This window comes from Varanus komodoensis, unplaced genomic scaffold (assembly GCF_004798865.1).
Source record: "Varanus komodoensis strain SLA01 unplaced genomic scaffold, ASM479886v1 scaffold8, whole genome shotgun sequence".
Taxonomy (NCBI): Eukaryota; Metazoa; Chordata; class Lepidosauria; order Squamata; family Varanidae; genus Varanus; species Varanus komodoensis.
In genome coordinates, this window is record NW_025336481.1 from 13,141,130 (window position 1) to 13,155,173 (window position 14,044).

The window sequence follows — 14,044 nt, forward strand, 5'->3', positions numbered from 1 at the left end:
GCAGCCTTCCGGTGCAGAACGGAAGTAGGCGGAGCAGTGTGTGACGTAGGCGCCTCGCGTTGCTAAGGTAGCCTAGCAACCAGTAAGGTCGCCCGGGCGGCAGTGGCTCGGGCAAGAGGTTGTTTTGGTGCGTGCAGAGTTCTCTGGGCTCCACGGGTATTTTTGAGTCAGTCTTTGTCTGTAATTAAGTTCTGGTCTGAAAGAAAGAGGCCGATCGCAAGCACGTTTCTTAAGCGGTAAGGCTGGAGTTCTAGGCACACTTACCTGGGAGTAGTAAACTTTATTGAGCTCAGTGGGATTCACGAACATTTGGTTGGGACTTACTTCCAAGGAGCTCCACAAGGGTTTCGTATTGGCATTGCAATGCCTGAGTCAGTGGACATGTAGCATGAACCTAACTGCAAAATGTGCTGCTTACGTTATTTCTGTTATTATATCCCAAAGGACTTCAGACCAGATATATCACTGACCAGCCAAAGGGGGTTGCATGCATTGAGGAGGAGGAGGCTACCAGTGGTTGCTAGTCCTCATTGACTATATGTTGCTTCCAGTATCAATATGCATATATGCACCAGTTGCTGGGAAACATAGATGGGAAGGTGCTGTTCCACTCATACCCCGCTCATAGGTTTTTTCATGGGTATCTGGTTGGCCACATTTTAAACAGAATGGACCCTTGTTCTGATCCAACATGAGTCTTCTTACATTCTCGTTGTATTCTCATAAGTTGCACCTTTTCTAATCTACCTATTCCAGTACTGTATGCGCTAAACTTGTAGCGGAGATGTGAATCTGTGAATAGCACAAATAGCTCGCATTGCTTCAGGTGCTGGGCAAGCAAGGCTGCTCCTGACTGAGCTCTGCCTGTGCAGCCTCCACGAAGCAGCAGCAACTCTGAGGAGGAAATAAGCCACCGGCTCTACACCGGGGGCCTCTTCACAGGTACCATGGTGAGCATGTGTACCACGGCTCTGTCATTTGTTGGTATAGCGCAATATATTTGTAGTTTTGAGATATGAGTGTCTCCAAATGGGCAGCTCGACACTGGTACAGCAAAGGCATTGTGCACTGTTCCATCTTTTCCTCTTTAACAAATCTCTGTGGTAAGAAAAAAAAAGATGGAAGTGGTAGGAAGATACAGGAAGGTAAAAATGGAAAGTGAAGATTTCTGGACCCCATGTAAATTCTGTGAGTAAGGCAGGGCACAATAAAAACCTTACCTGGGAGCATCTTACTTCTTCCAGTGGTGCCTACATGTGTGGTAGGATTCTAGCATCCACTCTGGCAAAAATAATGTAAGTTATGTTGAAATGTAAAAACTGCATGTTATGTGAGACTTATTGAAATAAGCAACAGAGTTGGGGACTGTGTTATAAAAGATTTTCATAAAAGGCATGGGGATTTTCAAATCTAAGTTTTCCAAAAAAAAATCTCCCCCCGCCACCAAATTAATGAATTGCCAGATCTATTAAAATAGCTTATTTCCTACATCAGGGATGGGCACCTTGTGGATCGCAAGATGTTTTGGCCTATAACTCTTATTAGTCCTTGCTAAAATAAGCAAGGAAGAGGGCTATGGGACATATAGTCCAAAACATCTGAAGGATCACAAGTTCTCTGTTTAAATCCCTGTAAATCAAGCAAACATGCAGTAGTCTGCACCCTGTCCAAGATTATGTAAAGCCTGATTGAGCACAATGACAGTTACCTTTGATGACAAATCTGGTACAATTACCTAAAAGTATTTTACCTATTTTCATTCTCAAAAATATGCATGGTGGGGTGAAAGGATGGGTTTAATGAAAAGAAAGAAAGAAAAGACTGAAAATACGTTTGTCTTTTCCACGTTATGCTGTTTCCCAATATACAAGGATTTTTTTTCCATGGTAGAGTATTCAAGATATGGTGATTTTAATGTGGTGTTTTATTGTATAGAAAACCTATTAGGATGCTGTGCTTCACTCTGTTTTATTTTAAGACCATTCTGACATCTTGGTAGTGGACAGTATATAAAAGTTTTAAATAAATAAATAAATAAATAAATTCTGGTTCTCCTCACAGTGATATGCTCAAAGCAAACATGATTCCCAATCTATTTTGCAAACTATAGGAAGAAGGAGATACATTGTTCCTGTAATGGAAATAATGACCCAAGTTATTACTGCATGTGGTGCTATTGAAATACATCACTTTCAGAGCAATAGTCAAGAATAAGAGGTCAAGATGGAAATCCTATATCTATTCAGAATTAAACCCCACTGAATTTAGTGGAGCTTTCTTCTATATGTTACAGAATTTCAGGCATATTTTTACAGTAGTTCTTTCCTTTTAAAGCAAGGATTTGTAGTACATGTCCAGTTCTGGTTTCCCCTTTCTAATTCTAGGAGTATCCCCAACCTTCATTCATTGATAGTTTGAGCAAGATATGTGCATTTATTCCCAATTTTTTAATTTTTCCACTGAGATATTTTTGCATTCAAAGAATTTTACCTCATAGGTAGGAAATTTAGGTACTCTATAAATTGGTGCAGTCATTACTTAGACTGTATGGTTGCATGAATGCGCATACCACTACCTAACCCCCATACCCTTAATTTTTTTGTTACTATTTTGTTGTTAATAATGACAGTTTGCATTTATGTTAGCTTCCCAAGTTTCTTGCTTGATGCCAGCTGGAAAAAAATTGGGAAACTGAATTTCTGTTATTTTCTGTTTGGGTAGTTGGTGAAATGAACCATGTAAAGCCTAGATCATCAGTAATTAATATATCTGCACACCAGACTTTGACTCAGCAGTGCAACACAAAGCCAAAAATGGGTGAAGCAGTACTATGCATAAAAGTTTCTGCATTGTGCAATCTTTTCGCTATGTGGATGAGACTACCCATACTTACCCTAGGCCTTAACTGTAATTCCTCTAGCACTGCCATACAGACTTTTGCGGGATTATACTACAAGTTGTTCGTGAGAGTTGTGTCTCTAGTTTGCTGATTTTGTACTTGTGATTTCTAGGTAGAAAGAAGCCACAAAGGAAAGCCTGATGACAAGTGGAAGAAGGGCCAGTAGTAATGAAGCCCAGCTGGATTCCAGGCTGAACTACAAGGAGAGTCAGGAGAGTGTTACTTACTGAAAGGGATGCAGGATGCAGCAGAGTCTATAGCCCCAGTATGAAAGAAAGAAAGCAAGCCTTAGGAGGTGGGGAGTTCAGAAGGAAGAAGTACATGAAGAGGACAAGTGGAAGACAGAAGAAGTGGGCCCAGTAGTCTGGATCAGGATGATTGGAAGACCATAGAGCAGAGGTCCTCAAACTTTTTCGATAGGGGGCCAGTTGAAAGGCCGGGGCTACATGTGTGGGCCGGTGGGGTGGGGGTGCCTGGGCGCGCGGGCCAGTGAGGTGCCGTTGGGTGCGCGCGAGGCGGCGTCAGGCATGCACGGTGGTGGCTCGCTCGCTCAGAGACCACCTCCGATCTAGTGAGCCACCACCTCCCCCACTCCCCGCACTGCGAGGCAGAGGCAAGTGTGTGCCTAGGGGAGGCAAGTGGCGGTGGCAGCTTGCTTGCTTGGAGACCATCTCCGATCGAGCGAGCCACCCCCTCCCCCCCTCCCCCCGCGCGCACGGGAGGCAGGCGGTGGCTTGCTAGCTCGGAGACCATCTCCGAGTGAGTGAGCCACCACCTCCCTGCCCTCGCAGCAGGCGCTTGCAGGCAGCAAACAGCCGGATGGATGGCCATGGCGGGCCAGATCCGTCCCGCAGGCCATAGTTTGAGGACCCATTCCATAGAGAGTACTGCTGTTGCATGTTTGCAAGAGGCAGCTGGTGGGAAGAGGAATGAAGGCTGCGGCTCCCCGGCTAGGATTGCCAGTGGAAGAGGGACACTATGGTGTGGCAAGAAATGAAGTGTGAGTAGTCCAATGTTTAGGGAAAAGGTGTAACTCTGAGACATTAGAAGATTTATTAGTGGCATAATGAGTATAACCACTGTTTTAAGTATCTACGGACTAATATTAAACCATTCTCTTATACTTCCTAGGATAGCTATCTGTTTTTCCTAGATGCAATGAAATCCTGAGATGTGGAACTACCTGTGGCTTGACTAATGATAGCAATTCTCCATAATCCATATTGACACACCCATGCCTCAGATGCAACACAATCCCTCCAGTGAAAATTTATGTGTATCAGCTAGAACTTCAGTGGTCCAGAAAAATGACGACTGTTACAAAGCTATTTTCCGAATCCCTAATATGACTAATGTATACACAGCAATAATTTTTGGTTTTGGGAACCAAAAACAGCATGTAGAATTGTGTGCTCCTGCCTTATACCCTCCATTTGTAAATCTCCATTTAATCTAAAAGCAAGTTAGATGGGTATGCCTGACCATTGTCAATTCTGTTTAAGGGAATGCTGTCTTTTTCATGGAATGCACGGTCCCCTTTGCTACATATACAAAAGGACTGGGGAGAAAGGAGCACATGATCCTCTCACTTAATCCATGAATTGTGATTAACCATGTTTAACTTAGCACCACCCAAGAGGGTCTGCCAACTTTCATCCAACAAGATGTTAGCAACAAGTTGGCCTTGGGAATCTGCTCAGTGTTGTTGCTGAATACACTAATGGCCTTCTGGACAGCTCCAGACTATTTGTATCTATAGGATTCAACATATTCTACCAAATGCCTATAAATTTATTCTCACAACACCCCTGTGAAGTAGGGAGCTACAGTGCTATTATCCTCCTTGAGGAGGCAGAAGACTGACACATATCTCTTTAACATATGAAGAGTCTCTCTATCACATCTAAAAATGAAACACAGTTCTTGTGCCACTTTGAGTCCTGCCAATAGATGCATTGTCAGAAAAGCAGCAGAATCATCACTATTCCATCATTGCCCGGAACTGTTGTATGTACTTTGACAGGCCATCGACTTGATCCTGAAGTTCCCTCATTGCTTCAGGACTTGGATACTGCATCGCTGCATTTTTGGTGGCAATTGCCAAGTTCTTCAGCAAGGCACAGAAATTACAGCTGCCACACAGGATCTCATTTCGATTGGTTTTCTTAAGGGCTTCCTGACATAAGGCATCAACCAACTTTTGGCCCACCATAATAATCAGTTTGCTCTTGGCTATGAAGACTTCAGGGGTCTGATCAGCATCAAGGCTTTTGAGGAAAACAGCAATGGCCTTCTGAACAGCACCAAAATACAGTCTGCAGATACTGGACAGCACCATTTTCTCAGCTGAATCTTGCTTGTTCAAAATGCTATGTTTCATTGTAGGTGGAGAACCCTAGAGAGAAAGGGGAAAAAATAAGAAAGCCATTGAAAGCTTTAGGGTAGACTGAGTAACTCTAAAACATTTAAAAATACTACTGATGTACTCAGAAGTAGAATAGTTAAAAATACAGGAGGATGCCTTATAACAGACCAGACTGTCAGCCCATCTCGTCCAGTGTGATTTACTCTGACAGTCAGCATGTCTCCAAGGTTTCAAGCAACAGTCACTTGACTGCCTTGAGTTGGGAGTGGTGCGATACTGCACTGCAGTGGTTTCATTCCTGTTTAGAGGGCCTGCACCAGAAGATGGTCCTTGGGGGATATTGCTCAGCCACGTGGATTCTCCAGTATGGGGTTCCTCAGGGGTCAGTCTTATTCCCCATGCTCTTTAATATCTACATGAAACTGATGAGTGGGGTTAATGAAGCAGGAGAACAACGCAAAGAATTCTGTGAAGCCAACAATCTGTTTTTCGCAAATACTCAGGCAACCAATCAGACAACTGTATATATCAGGAGTGGCCCAGCTGAGGCTCAGGAACCACACATGACTCTTTGCGTTTATGTTGCAGCTCCTCGCTTGCTCATGGGCACTCACTTGCCACTCAGCTGCCTACAGGCACCTGCTTGCTGGTCACTGCCTGCTGCCACTGCCCACGGGCGCCCACTTACAGCTCTCAGAGACCAAGAGGAGAAAACAGAAGATGGAAACACTATACAGAAGAACTATATAAAGGAAATGAAAGGATGACTTAGAGCAATCCTACGAGGAAGAACCTGCAATATTAGAAAATGAAGTGAAAGCTACTTTGAAAGCACTTGGAAGGAATAAAGAACCTGCCATAGATAAGATACCCATAGAACTAATTCAAGCTGCAGAGACTGATTCTGTCCAAATCCTAACAATATTATGCTAACACATACGGAAAACAAAACCAGGGACCACAGACTGGAAACCTTTAGTATATACATTCCAAATTCCAAGAAAAGAGATGCAAGAGAGTGCAGACATTTCCCATGCAAGCAAGGTGATGCCCGGGTGATGCACTACAAAGAACATCACCCTATATGGAAAACGAAATGCCTGATACGCAACCTGGATTCTGAAAAGGAAGAGGCACCTGAGATTGTATCACAAATACACATTGGCTAGTAGAGCACACAGATATTTCAGAAGCTTAAAAGAAGAGCAGCCTGTGGTTTAACAGCAAGCCTTTTGACTATGCCTTGAGAAGCTATGGTTGGTCCTGAAAGAAATGGCTGTGCCTCAGCACTTGATTGTCCTGATGTGTAACTTGTATTGTGGTTAAGAAGTTATTATTAGGACAGAATGTGGAGAAACAGAATAGGCTATAGGATAGCACATCAGACGAGATTTTTTTTAAAATCTCCCTATCTGTTCAAACTGTACATAGAACGTACTGTAAGGAAAGCTGGATGAGGATCAGAGGAACGAGTGAAAACTAATACATGAATAATTAAAGTTATGCAGATGATACCATATTATTGACAGAAAGCAGAAATGAATTGAAAAGACTAATGGAAGTGAAAGAAGAAATTGCAAAAGCAGATGGCAGCTGAATATTAAGAAAACAAAACTCATGGTTACAGAATTATAGAACTTTAGTGCCAACAATGAAGAAATTGAAATTTTGAAAGATTTTACATACCTTGGCTCAGTCATCAATTCAGAGGGAGACTGCAGCCAAGAAATTAGAAGACTAATACTTGGAAGGGCAACAATGAAGGAACTAGAAGGGAACATCAAATGTTGGGATGTTTCACTGTGAACCAAGCCAAACTCATCGACTGTATTGTATTTCTGATTACTATGGATGGGTGGAAACCTGGATAGTAAAGCAAGAAGATGAAGGTGTTCGAAGCATAGTGCTGAAGGAGAGGTTTGACAATACCCTGGACAGATAGAAAGATGAACAAGTGGGTCTTAAAGCAAATCAGGACAGAATTTTCCCTAGAAGCAAAAATGACAAAACTGAGGCTGTCGTACTTTGGGTACCTCACGAGATGGCCAGACTCAGTAGAGAAGACAATCATGCTAGGAAAAGTCATAGGCAGAAGAAGAGGAGGAAAATTTGAGATGGATTAATTCCATAAAGGAAGCCACAGCCTTGTGTGGAGCTGAGCAAAGCTGTCAAGGACAGGCTGTTTTGGAGGACTTTCATTCATAGGATTGGCATAAGTCAGAGACAACCCAACAGCACATGTTTTAAAAAGAAATGTCACCAATTAATGAAATTTATCAAATGATTATTTGATTTTGCTAGTTGATCAATCATTGATTAGTAGTGAAATTTGCCAATGAAAACTATAATTTATTTGGGTTTAGATTATGCATGATTATGCTGGCAAAAGAAGCAGTATTCCTCCTTTTCCCATATAAGAATGAACAATTCTTTGAAACATAGCATTTGTCATATTCAGTTTTTGTAAGTACATGCATTACAAATATACTAATAAAGCCTCTTAAAATATGCAGCCTGGTTAAGAGGGCGCACAATTTTAATTAATCACATTATTTTCAATCATTTGACCTAAAAGATTAAGGGAGTAGGTCAAAGATTAAGGTAGGAAACTGGAGCTCCCAATATCCGAGTCCTGGTAGATTTTTGCAGGCAGTATGGATATCAGAGGGGAAGTAGGGTTTTCTCTTCTGTTTTCTGTTCCTGGGGATCTTTCAGAGGCTGTATTTCAGTGGTGGATAGGGATATAGGACAGAAGGAGGAGGGCAAAACTAGCTTATTTGAGTGTAAAGCATACATTTCAGTAAGTAAACCTTAGGAGATGCATTTCAACTGATTATTATAGACAGAAGCTGCACAAAACCAGGAAATCACCAAATGACCAGCAGTTGAGAGGCAGCCAAGGGAACCCAAAACAATTAGATTTGGGCTTGAGGTTCCACTTGTAAAAGGAGCTACTTGGAGAAACCTCCATGGTGCCTGGAAGAGGGCAGGAGGATGGTTCAGAAGGACAGATGGACAGACGGACAAAAAGTCAAAATCAGAGCTTAGTCTAAGACAGGGATGGAGGATGTGTTGTCCTTCACAGTTGTTTGACTGAAGGGCCCATCCTCCCCTATTATCCAAGGTGTTCTGGTCAGTGTTACAGTGTTAGGGGTGTGTCCCCAGGTCTATAGGATTGCTCTCAAACCAACTAACTGTTGCAGCCCTTATGCTATGAAGAAGGTGTTTTTTTCAAGAATTAGGCAAATTGCTTTAGAGCCTTGTAGTAACAAATAATTTACCTTTATTTTAAACTCTGTACTCTTCTGTGCCTGGGTAGGTGAAAGAGATAGTTGTGCTTGTTTCGATTCTAATGGCTTCTACAAAGTGGGGGAAAAAGACGTCAGTAGAACATTCTGCCTAAATGGAGGCCACAGTCCTTAAACAGTGGAAGATTGTGAGCTTCTGATTATGGACATTTTGCTTCTAGAACAGTCAATTCATTTCCAGCTCTCTTCTCATTTCTAAGCTTTGATCCCAATGGAATCACTGGGGTCTGTTCTCAAGAGGGTGTTTTATATATTTTTTTATTTATATTTATATTTATCTTAGAAACATCTAAGTGATGTTTCAAGATCTTTGTCAGCAGCAGGTGGCAATACCTTGAAATTGGGATTCCCTAAATTATTAGAGGAATCCAGTTGTATATTTGGAAAGTATCCAAACCAAAATATCCTAAATATGTTTTGAAATTATAATTGCTGTAGGGGTTATGCATGAGAAATACAGCATACAACACTCCAAGTGCAGTTGTGACATGTACTTATCCATACATTAAGATGTGCATCAGATGCCCTTCTGTGGGTTCCTGTAATGTCCAAGCTACAGTAGTGCATGGGAAGTTACTGGGGAAAGGACCTTCTCAATGGAAGCATCCTGATAACGGAATGCTCTTCTTAGAAAGGCACACTTAGCACCTATACTGATAGTGCTGGTGCCAAATGAAAATTATTTTTATTTTCTCAGGGCCTTTTGAGCTAATATGCTTTACTACCATTGGATTTTTCTTTTTATGCTGCTTTTGGGGGGTATATTTTGTGTGTTTTATAATTGGGGTTTTTGTGTGTATTTTTTAAATTTTGTGCATTGCCCCCGAAAGTTTATTGAAGGGTAGGTATAAATCCCATAAATCAAACAACTATTAATAAATTGCTAGATTTGGAGGATAGGAGCATTTTAAGCAGGGCCTAAAAAAAAAAAAAAAGTAACTGTGGGTTGTTGCTGAAACATGGCTTACTGTGTTGTTTGAACCCAACTGTGCTATAAGCCATGGCTTCTTAACCAAAGACATCCCATCGAGAGAACCCATGATTTCTTGTTAGGCTGTGAACTGTAAGTTGTTCACCTTGATTTGTTGTCTTGGTTGGGTTGAGACAACATGGTAACCTACATTTCAACAACTACTCCTGGAACAGCCATAACACACACACACACTCAAGCATCAGATGTGTGTTAGCATGGTGTCTAAACCCGGAGATAGATGGGAACTGAACTGGGAACCAAACTACCTGTAATTTTTTTTTCTTCTTGTATTATCTTGGTGTACCATCAGAACTTCCTGAGGAAATAGGATGAGAACCATATAAAAATTTAATATGGTTGTATTTTTTATCTATGTGTGTGAGAGAAAGAGTGAGATGAGGTAGAGAAACAATGGAAAGACATAGGCAGTTGAATAATGTGGTATCTGCTTTTGTGTGTGTATATGATATGTGTAGATATGAATGAGGGCAAGGGAGAAAGAGAATAGATGATGAAAAGGAAAATGAGGGTAAGGAGGGAGGGAGAGAGAGGGAAAGAAGCGAAAAAGAGATTAAAAGGACAGTGGCAGAGCCAGAGAAAAGGGGATTTTCCTTCCTACTTTTGGCTTTAGTCACTCCTACCTCCAGTTCTATAGACCATGAGGATATAGACTCTGAGTTCAAAAAGGTTGCCCACCCCTGCTATAATCTTTAGGTTCATTGACCTGTACCTGGATATGATCACAGTCCTTGGTGATGTTAGCTATTGCCTTCTCCAAATTTGGGCTATCTTCTTTTGGTTTATCCAAACTATTTTTCAGAAGAGAACTGTCTTCTACTTTCTGTTCCACAGTGCACTTTGTCATATTATGCTCTGCACCAGCAATCCGAGCTTTGGCATCTTTCTCTTTGCCATTCTTTCTGAAAAGTAGCTTCCCGTTAGCTACGATGATGGATACAAATCTCTTGATATCATCTGGGATGGTACGAGCCACCATAACAAACCGATCCAGGTCATCTGGATTGCTCTGAGGCTTCTTAATAACCAGAACCTTAAGTGACCATTTGCAGTTGTTCAATGCATCTCTAGTTTCCACCAGTATCTGAAATGAGTCAGTGAGGATATCCAGCTGTTTTTTAAATCTCTTCTGAAGCTTACTGTCAGAGCTCCAAGATGCATTTCCTTCAATGGTTCGAGCAAAGTCCAAGAATTCTCCCAAAGAGACCTTTATGTGATCAACCGCTCGATGGATTTCCTCAATGTTTCCCTCCAGATGTTCCTGGTGTCGCCACCTGCTGCTGACAAAGATCATTAGGCTTGCAATTGAACTGGACACGCTATGCTGTAACTTAGTCAAAGTTTCTATGGCCGACTCAAGGTCCATGGTTGTTTCTTTACTGGGTTCTTCTGAAGATGAAGGTGGAGTAGATGATGACACTGTAGATGAAAAGGACTCAGTGGAAGAGCTTGACAATGTTGAAATGCTGCTGGTTCTGCTGTCCACACTTGAGACAGACAGTCTGTCTTGGTCCACTTTGCCATCTGTGGACGACTGTGGGGAACAAACACACATGTTGTCCCCGGAATAATTACTAACCGTGTTTTCTTTCTTTGGAAGCAAAGCAGTAGGCATTCCTTTTGGAATATCATAAAGATTCTCTTGATGTTTCTCCTTCTCAGTCCTGCAGGAGAGAGCAGCTGAAGGAATGTTATAGTTACCATTTTGATGCTGCAACAACACATCATGTGTGGATGGTACATCATAAAGAGGAATCTCTGGAAAAGTACATTTCCTTTGTATGGGTGGAACATCATATATTTCTGAACCAGCTGATTTATCTTTGTTATCTGATGATGGAATTTTCGGCATGCCAGAATCAAATCTAGCTGGTGGAGTATCATAAATCACATGCTTATTTGCAGAATGAGTCTGAGAAGTTTGTTTTAATTCTGTTTTTTCAGGTGACACAGGTATATCATAAATCCATTCTGATTTCCGAAGGTTTGGTAAAGTTTTGAAATGACCTGGATGTTTTCTCTGGGAGGTTCCTCTGAAGCTTTCAGGGATGACATACACCTGAATAGCAGCACACAAAAATGCACATTGTTATTGTTATTGCTATTGTTTCATTTATATGTTGCTTTTCTAGAGTGCTTGTACCTAAGGCAGCATACAATACGAAGAAAACAAAACTACGCATGGACAGTTAATCCAACCAAAATAACATTAAAACAAATCCTACATTAAAAATTTAAGCTGTAATACTCAAATAACAACAAAATGCAGAGCACTAAACATTTAAAAGCTATTTTATAAATTGTTTTTTTTTTAAGTGTGTCCCAAGGTTGAGAAAGATGCAGCTTGGCAGATCTCCCCAGGCAGAGCAGTGGAATGTTTCAGACACCTTCAAGGAGTTTGAGAAATTATATAGAATTGGGAATATTCACTGGTTTAATTTATATACTTCCTTTCCAATTAAAACAGTGCTAAGGAGAGAAGTCAAGTCATCTGCAGAGGAGTGAGTAAAACACAAGCTGCATCTGTTCTCAGTGGGCTGCATCCCCACACCTGTACTGTTGAATTTGGTGTGCAGCAGTGGCAAAAGCAAAGCAAACAAAGCCCAGTGATTTTCCTTGCGAACAAGGCATGCAAGAGCATGGACCTTGTTTGCAAGGAAAATGCTGCTGTTTTTGTCTCAGCAGCAGCTGTTGTGGAGATCTGGCCTCCAGTGGGTTTGGGGGTGAGGGGCCATGTGGCTCCACAAAGTCTGGAGGATGTCCATCCCCATCTAATGCCAAAATCCTGATTCTATGAGGCTTATCTCCATCTTTAATGCTAAGTGGGCTGCCCTACTAACAACCTGAGCAACCTTTTGCAAAGCAAGAGGATTTCACATAGGCCACTGCAATGGTGCAGCAGCAGAATTAGACATGGAAGAACGAGCAGAAATCAGAAAAGTCGATTTCCCAAAGCTAGTCCAGCCTAACCTAAAATAGGCTAGCCTAATGTAGAACAGCAATAGGCCTCATAACACAAATTAGGGACGAGGGCATGCAGCAAGCCCAGATGCCAACTTTGTCCCCACATTCACTTCACAGGATCTACTAACATCAGCCGCAATATCGGGCTCACTCACCTGCTCGTCTTCCAGGGTAACATGCTGGCACCTGTTTTACACCACACTCGCTCTCTGTAACATCAGCCCTTGTGACTGACAGCAAGGGTCTCTGGATTGGTCAGGTTGGATAGAAATGCCAGGAACCTGCCCTTCTGTTTGCTGCCATTCTGATTCCCACCCAGACCTCCAGCTCCAGCAACAGATGTCAAGTTGCCATGTGAACTTCACTTACATTGTCCAAAGGACACTCTTGCCATGTGTGAACTCTTGCTTTTTCTGGGTTTGGTGGGATGTCATAAAGCCGCTGTGCATTTTCCAGGAAACATTCTGTGGTGGGGAATGGACAGGAGCCCTTTCTGGAAGAGGGTGGAGTGGCAAGACCCTAATTAAATGTTTAAAAAGAAATTAGTCTTTTTAGCAGCAAGGAAATAATTTATACATTTCCTTTCATCTGTGCACAGCAAAGCAGAAGTTGATCGGGTCCCTGTGAGCCTCCCCAGATGAAAACAGAACAAGAGAAATAGGAACCCCTGTACTGAGGACCTCTTGCATTCTCTGTCTCTGTGATTGCTCCAGGTAAGTTTTGGGATCAGGATGGAACAGGGTGTAGCATCTTCAGTGCCATGGGCCAGGCCAGGGGAATAAATAGGAGAAGCCAGCCCTTCTGTTTGCTGTGCTTCCCACACCAGGTGGTCCCTGCACCCCGTTCACTGAGCTAGAGATCTGTATTTGCAGAGACCATGCCTGGCTGGGCAGGGAAAGTGAGCACAGTGTATAGGCATAGTGGTCTGCAGCCCTGGATTATCTCACACGAAAGGTTTTAGAGTCTGCTTTTTCTTTGCTCTTGTATTATTATTCTGTATGTAAGCCCTGCCTTTCTTCCTCCTGCAAGGATCCCAAAGCAGGTTACAAGGTTCTTTTCTACTCCCTTTTCTCCCCATAAGAACCTGTGAGGTAGACTAGGAAGAGAGTCTGTGGCTAGCCCAGAGGCACCCAGTGACTTTCAACTCTGAGTGAGGACTTGAGCCTGGATCTTCAGAACTGCAGTCCAGCACTCTGTTCTCTATGCCATGCTGTCTCTATGCCTTAAGGCTGGAGAGATAAACATGCAAGTGTGTAGGAAGAGACTATCAAAACCTCCACATTAGTCTAAGCAGGACCTTCAGCAGTGTCAAAGTGGGTCAGGCCTTCATGGCTCTTTGTGACATTAACAGCTGACAAAAATACGGTTCTATATCAAAGACTAAAGGGAGCCATTCCAATGATGCACTAAAGGAAGATGAACAGTAGATGGCAGAGTGGCTCAGCAAAGATCTGTCTTCAAATGAATTTTTAAACTCAGTGCAGTGATGCAGCATGACATGCTCATTCTCTAAATAA

The 14,044-nt window shown here is 42.2% G+C and overlaps 1 protein-coding gene across 3 annotated transcripts in view; it reads right to left on the minus strand.

Annotated features, from left to right (window-relative positions):
* Window positions 1–3,682: 3,682 nt before the first annotated feature.
* CASS4 (Cas scaffold protein family member 4) overlaps window positions 3,683–14,044 on the minus strand; it is a 48,904-nt gene continuing 38,542 nt past the window's right edge. For 2 of the 3 annotated variants that reach the window (XM_044455745.1, XM_044455746.1), the window contains exons 4-7: window positions 12,897–13,046; window positions 10,276–11,622; window positions 8,546–8,623; window positions 3,683–5,294 (exon numbers count right to left, since the gene is read on the minus strand). In XM_044455745.1, coding sequence (XP_044311680.1) covers window positions 4,881–5,294; window positions 8,546–8,623; window positions 10,276–11,622; window positions 12,897–13,046 — 1,989 coding nt within the window. In that variant the 3' untranslated portion in view covers window positions 3,683–4,880. The remainder of the gene's footprint in view (window positions 5,295–8,545; window positions 8,624–10,275; window positions 11,623–12,896; window positions 13,047–14,044) is intronic. The other variant, XM_044455747.1, reaches the window with a different exon arrangement.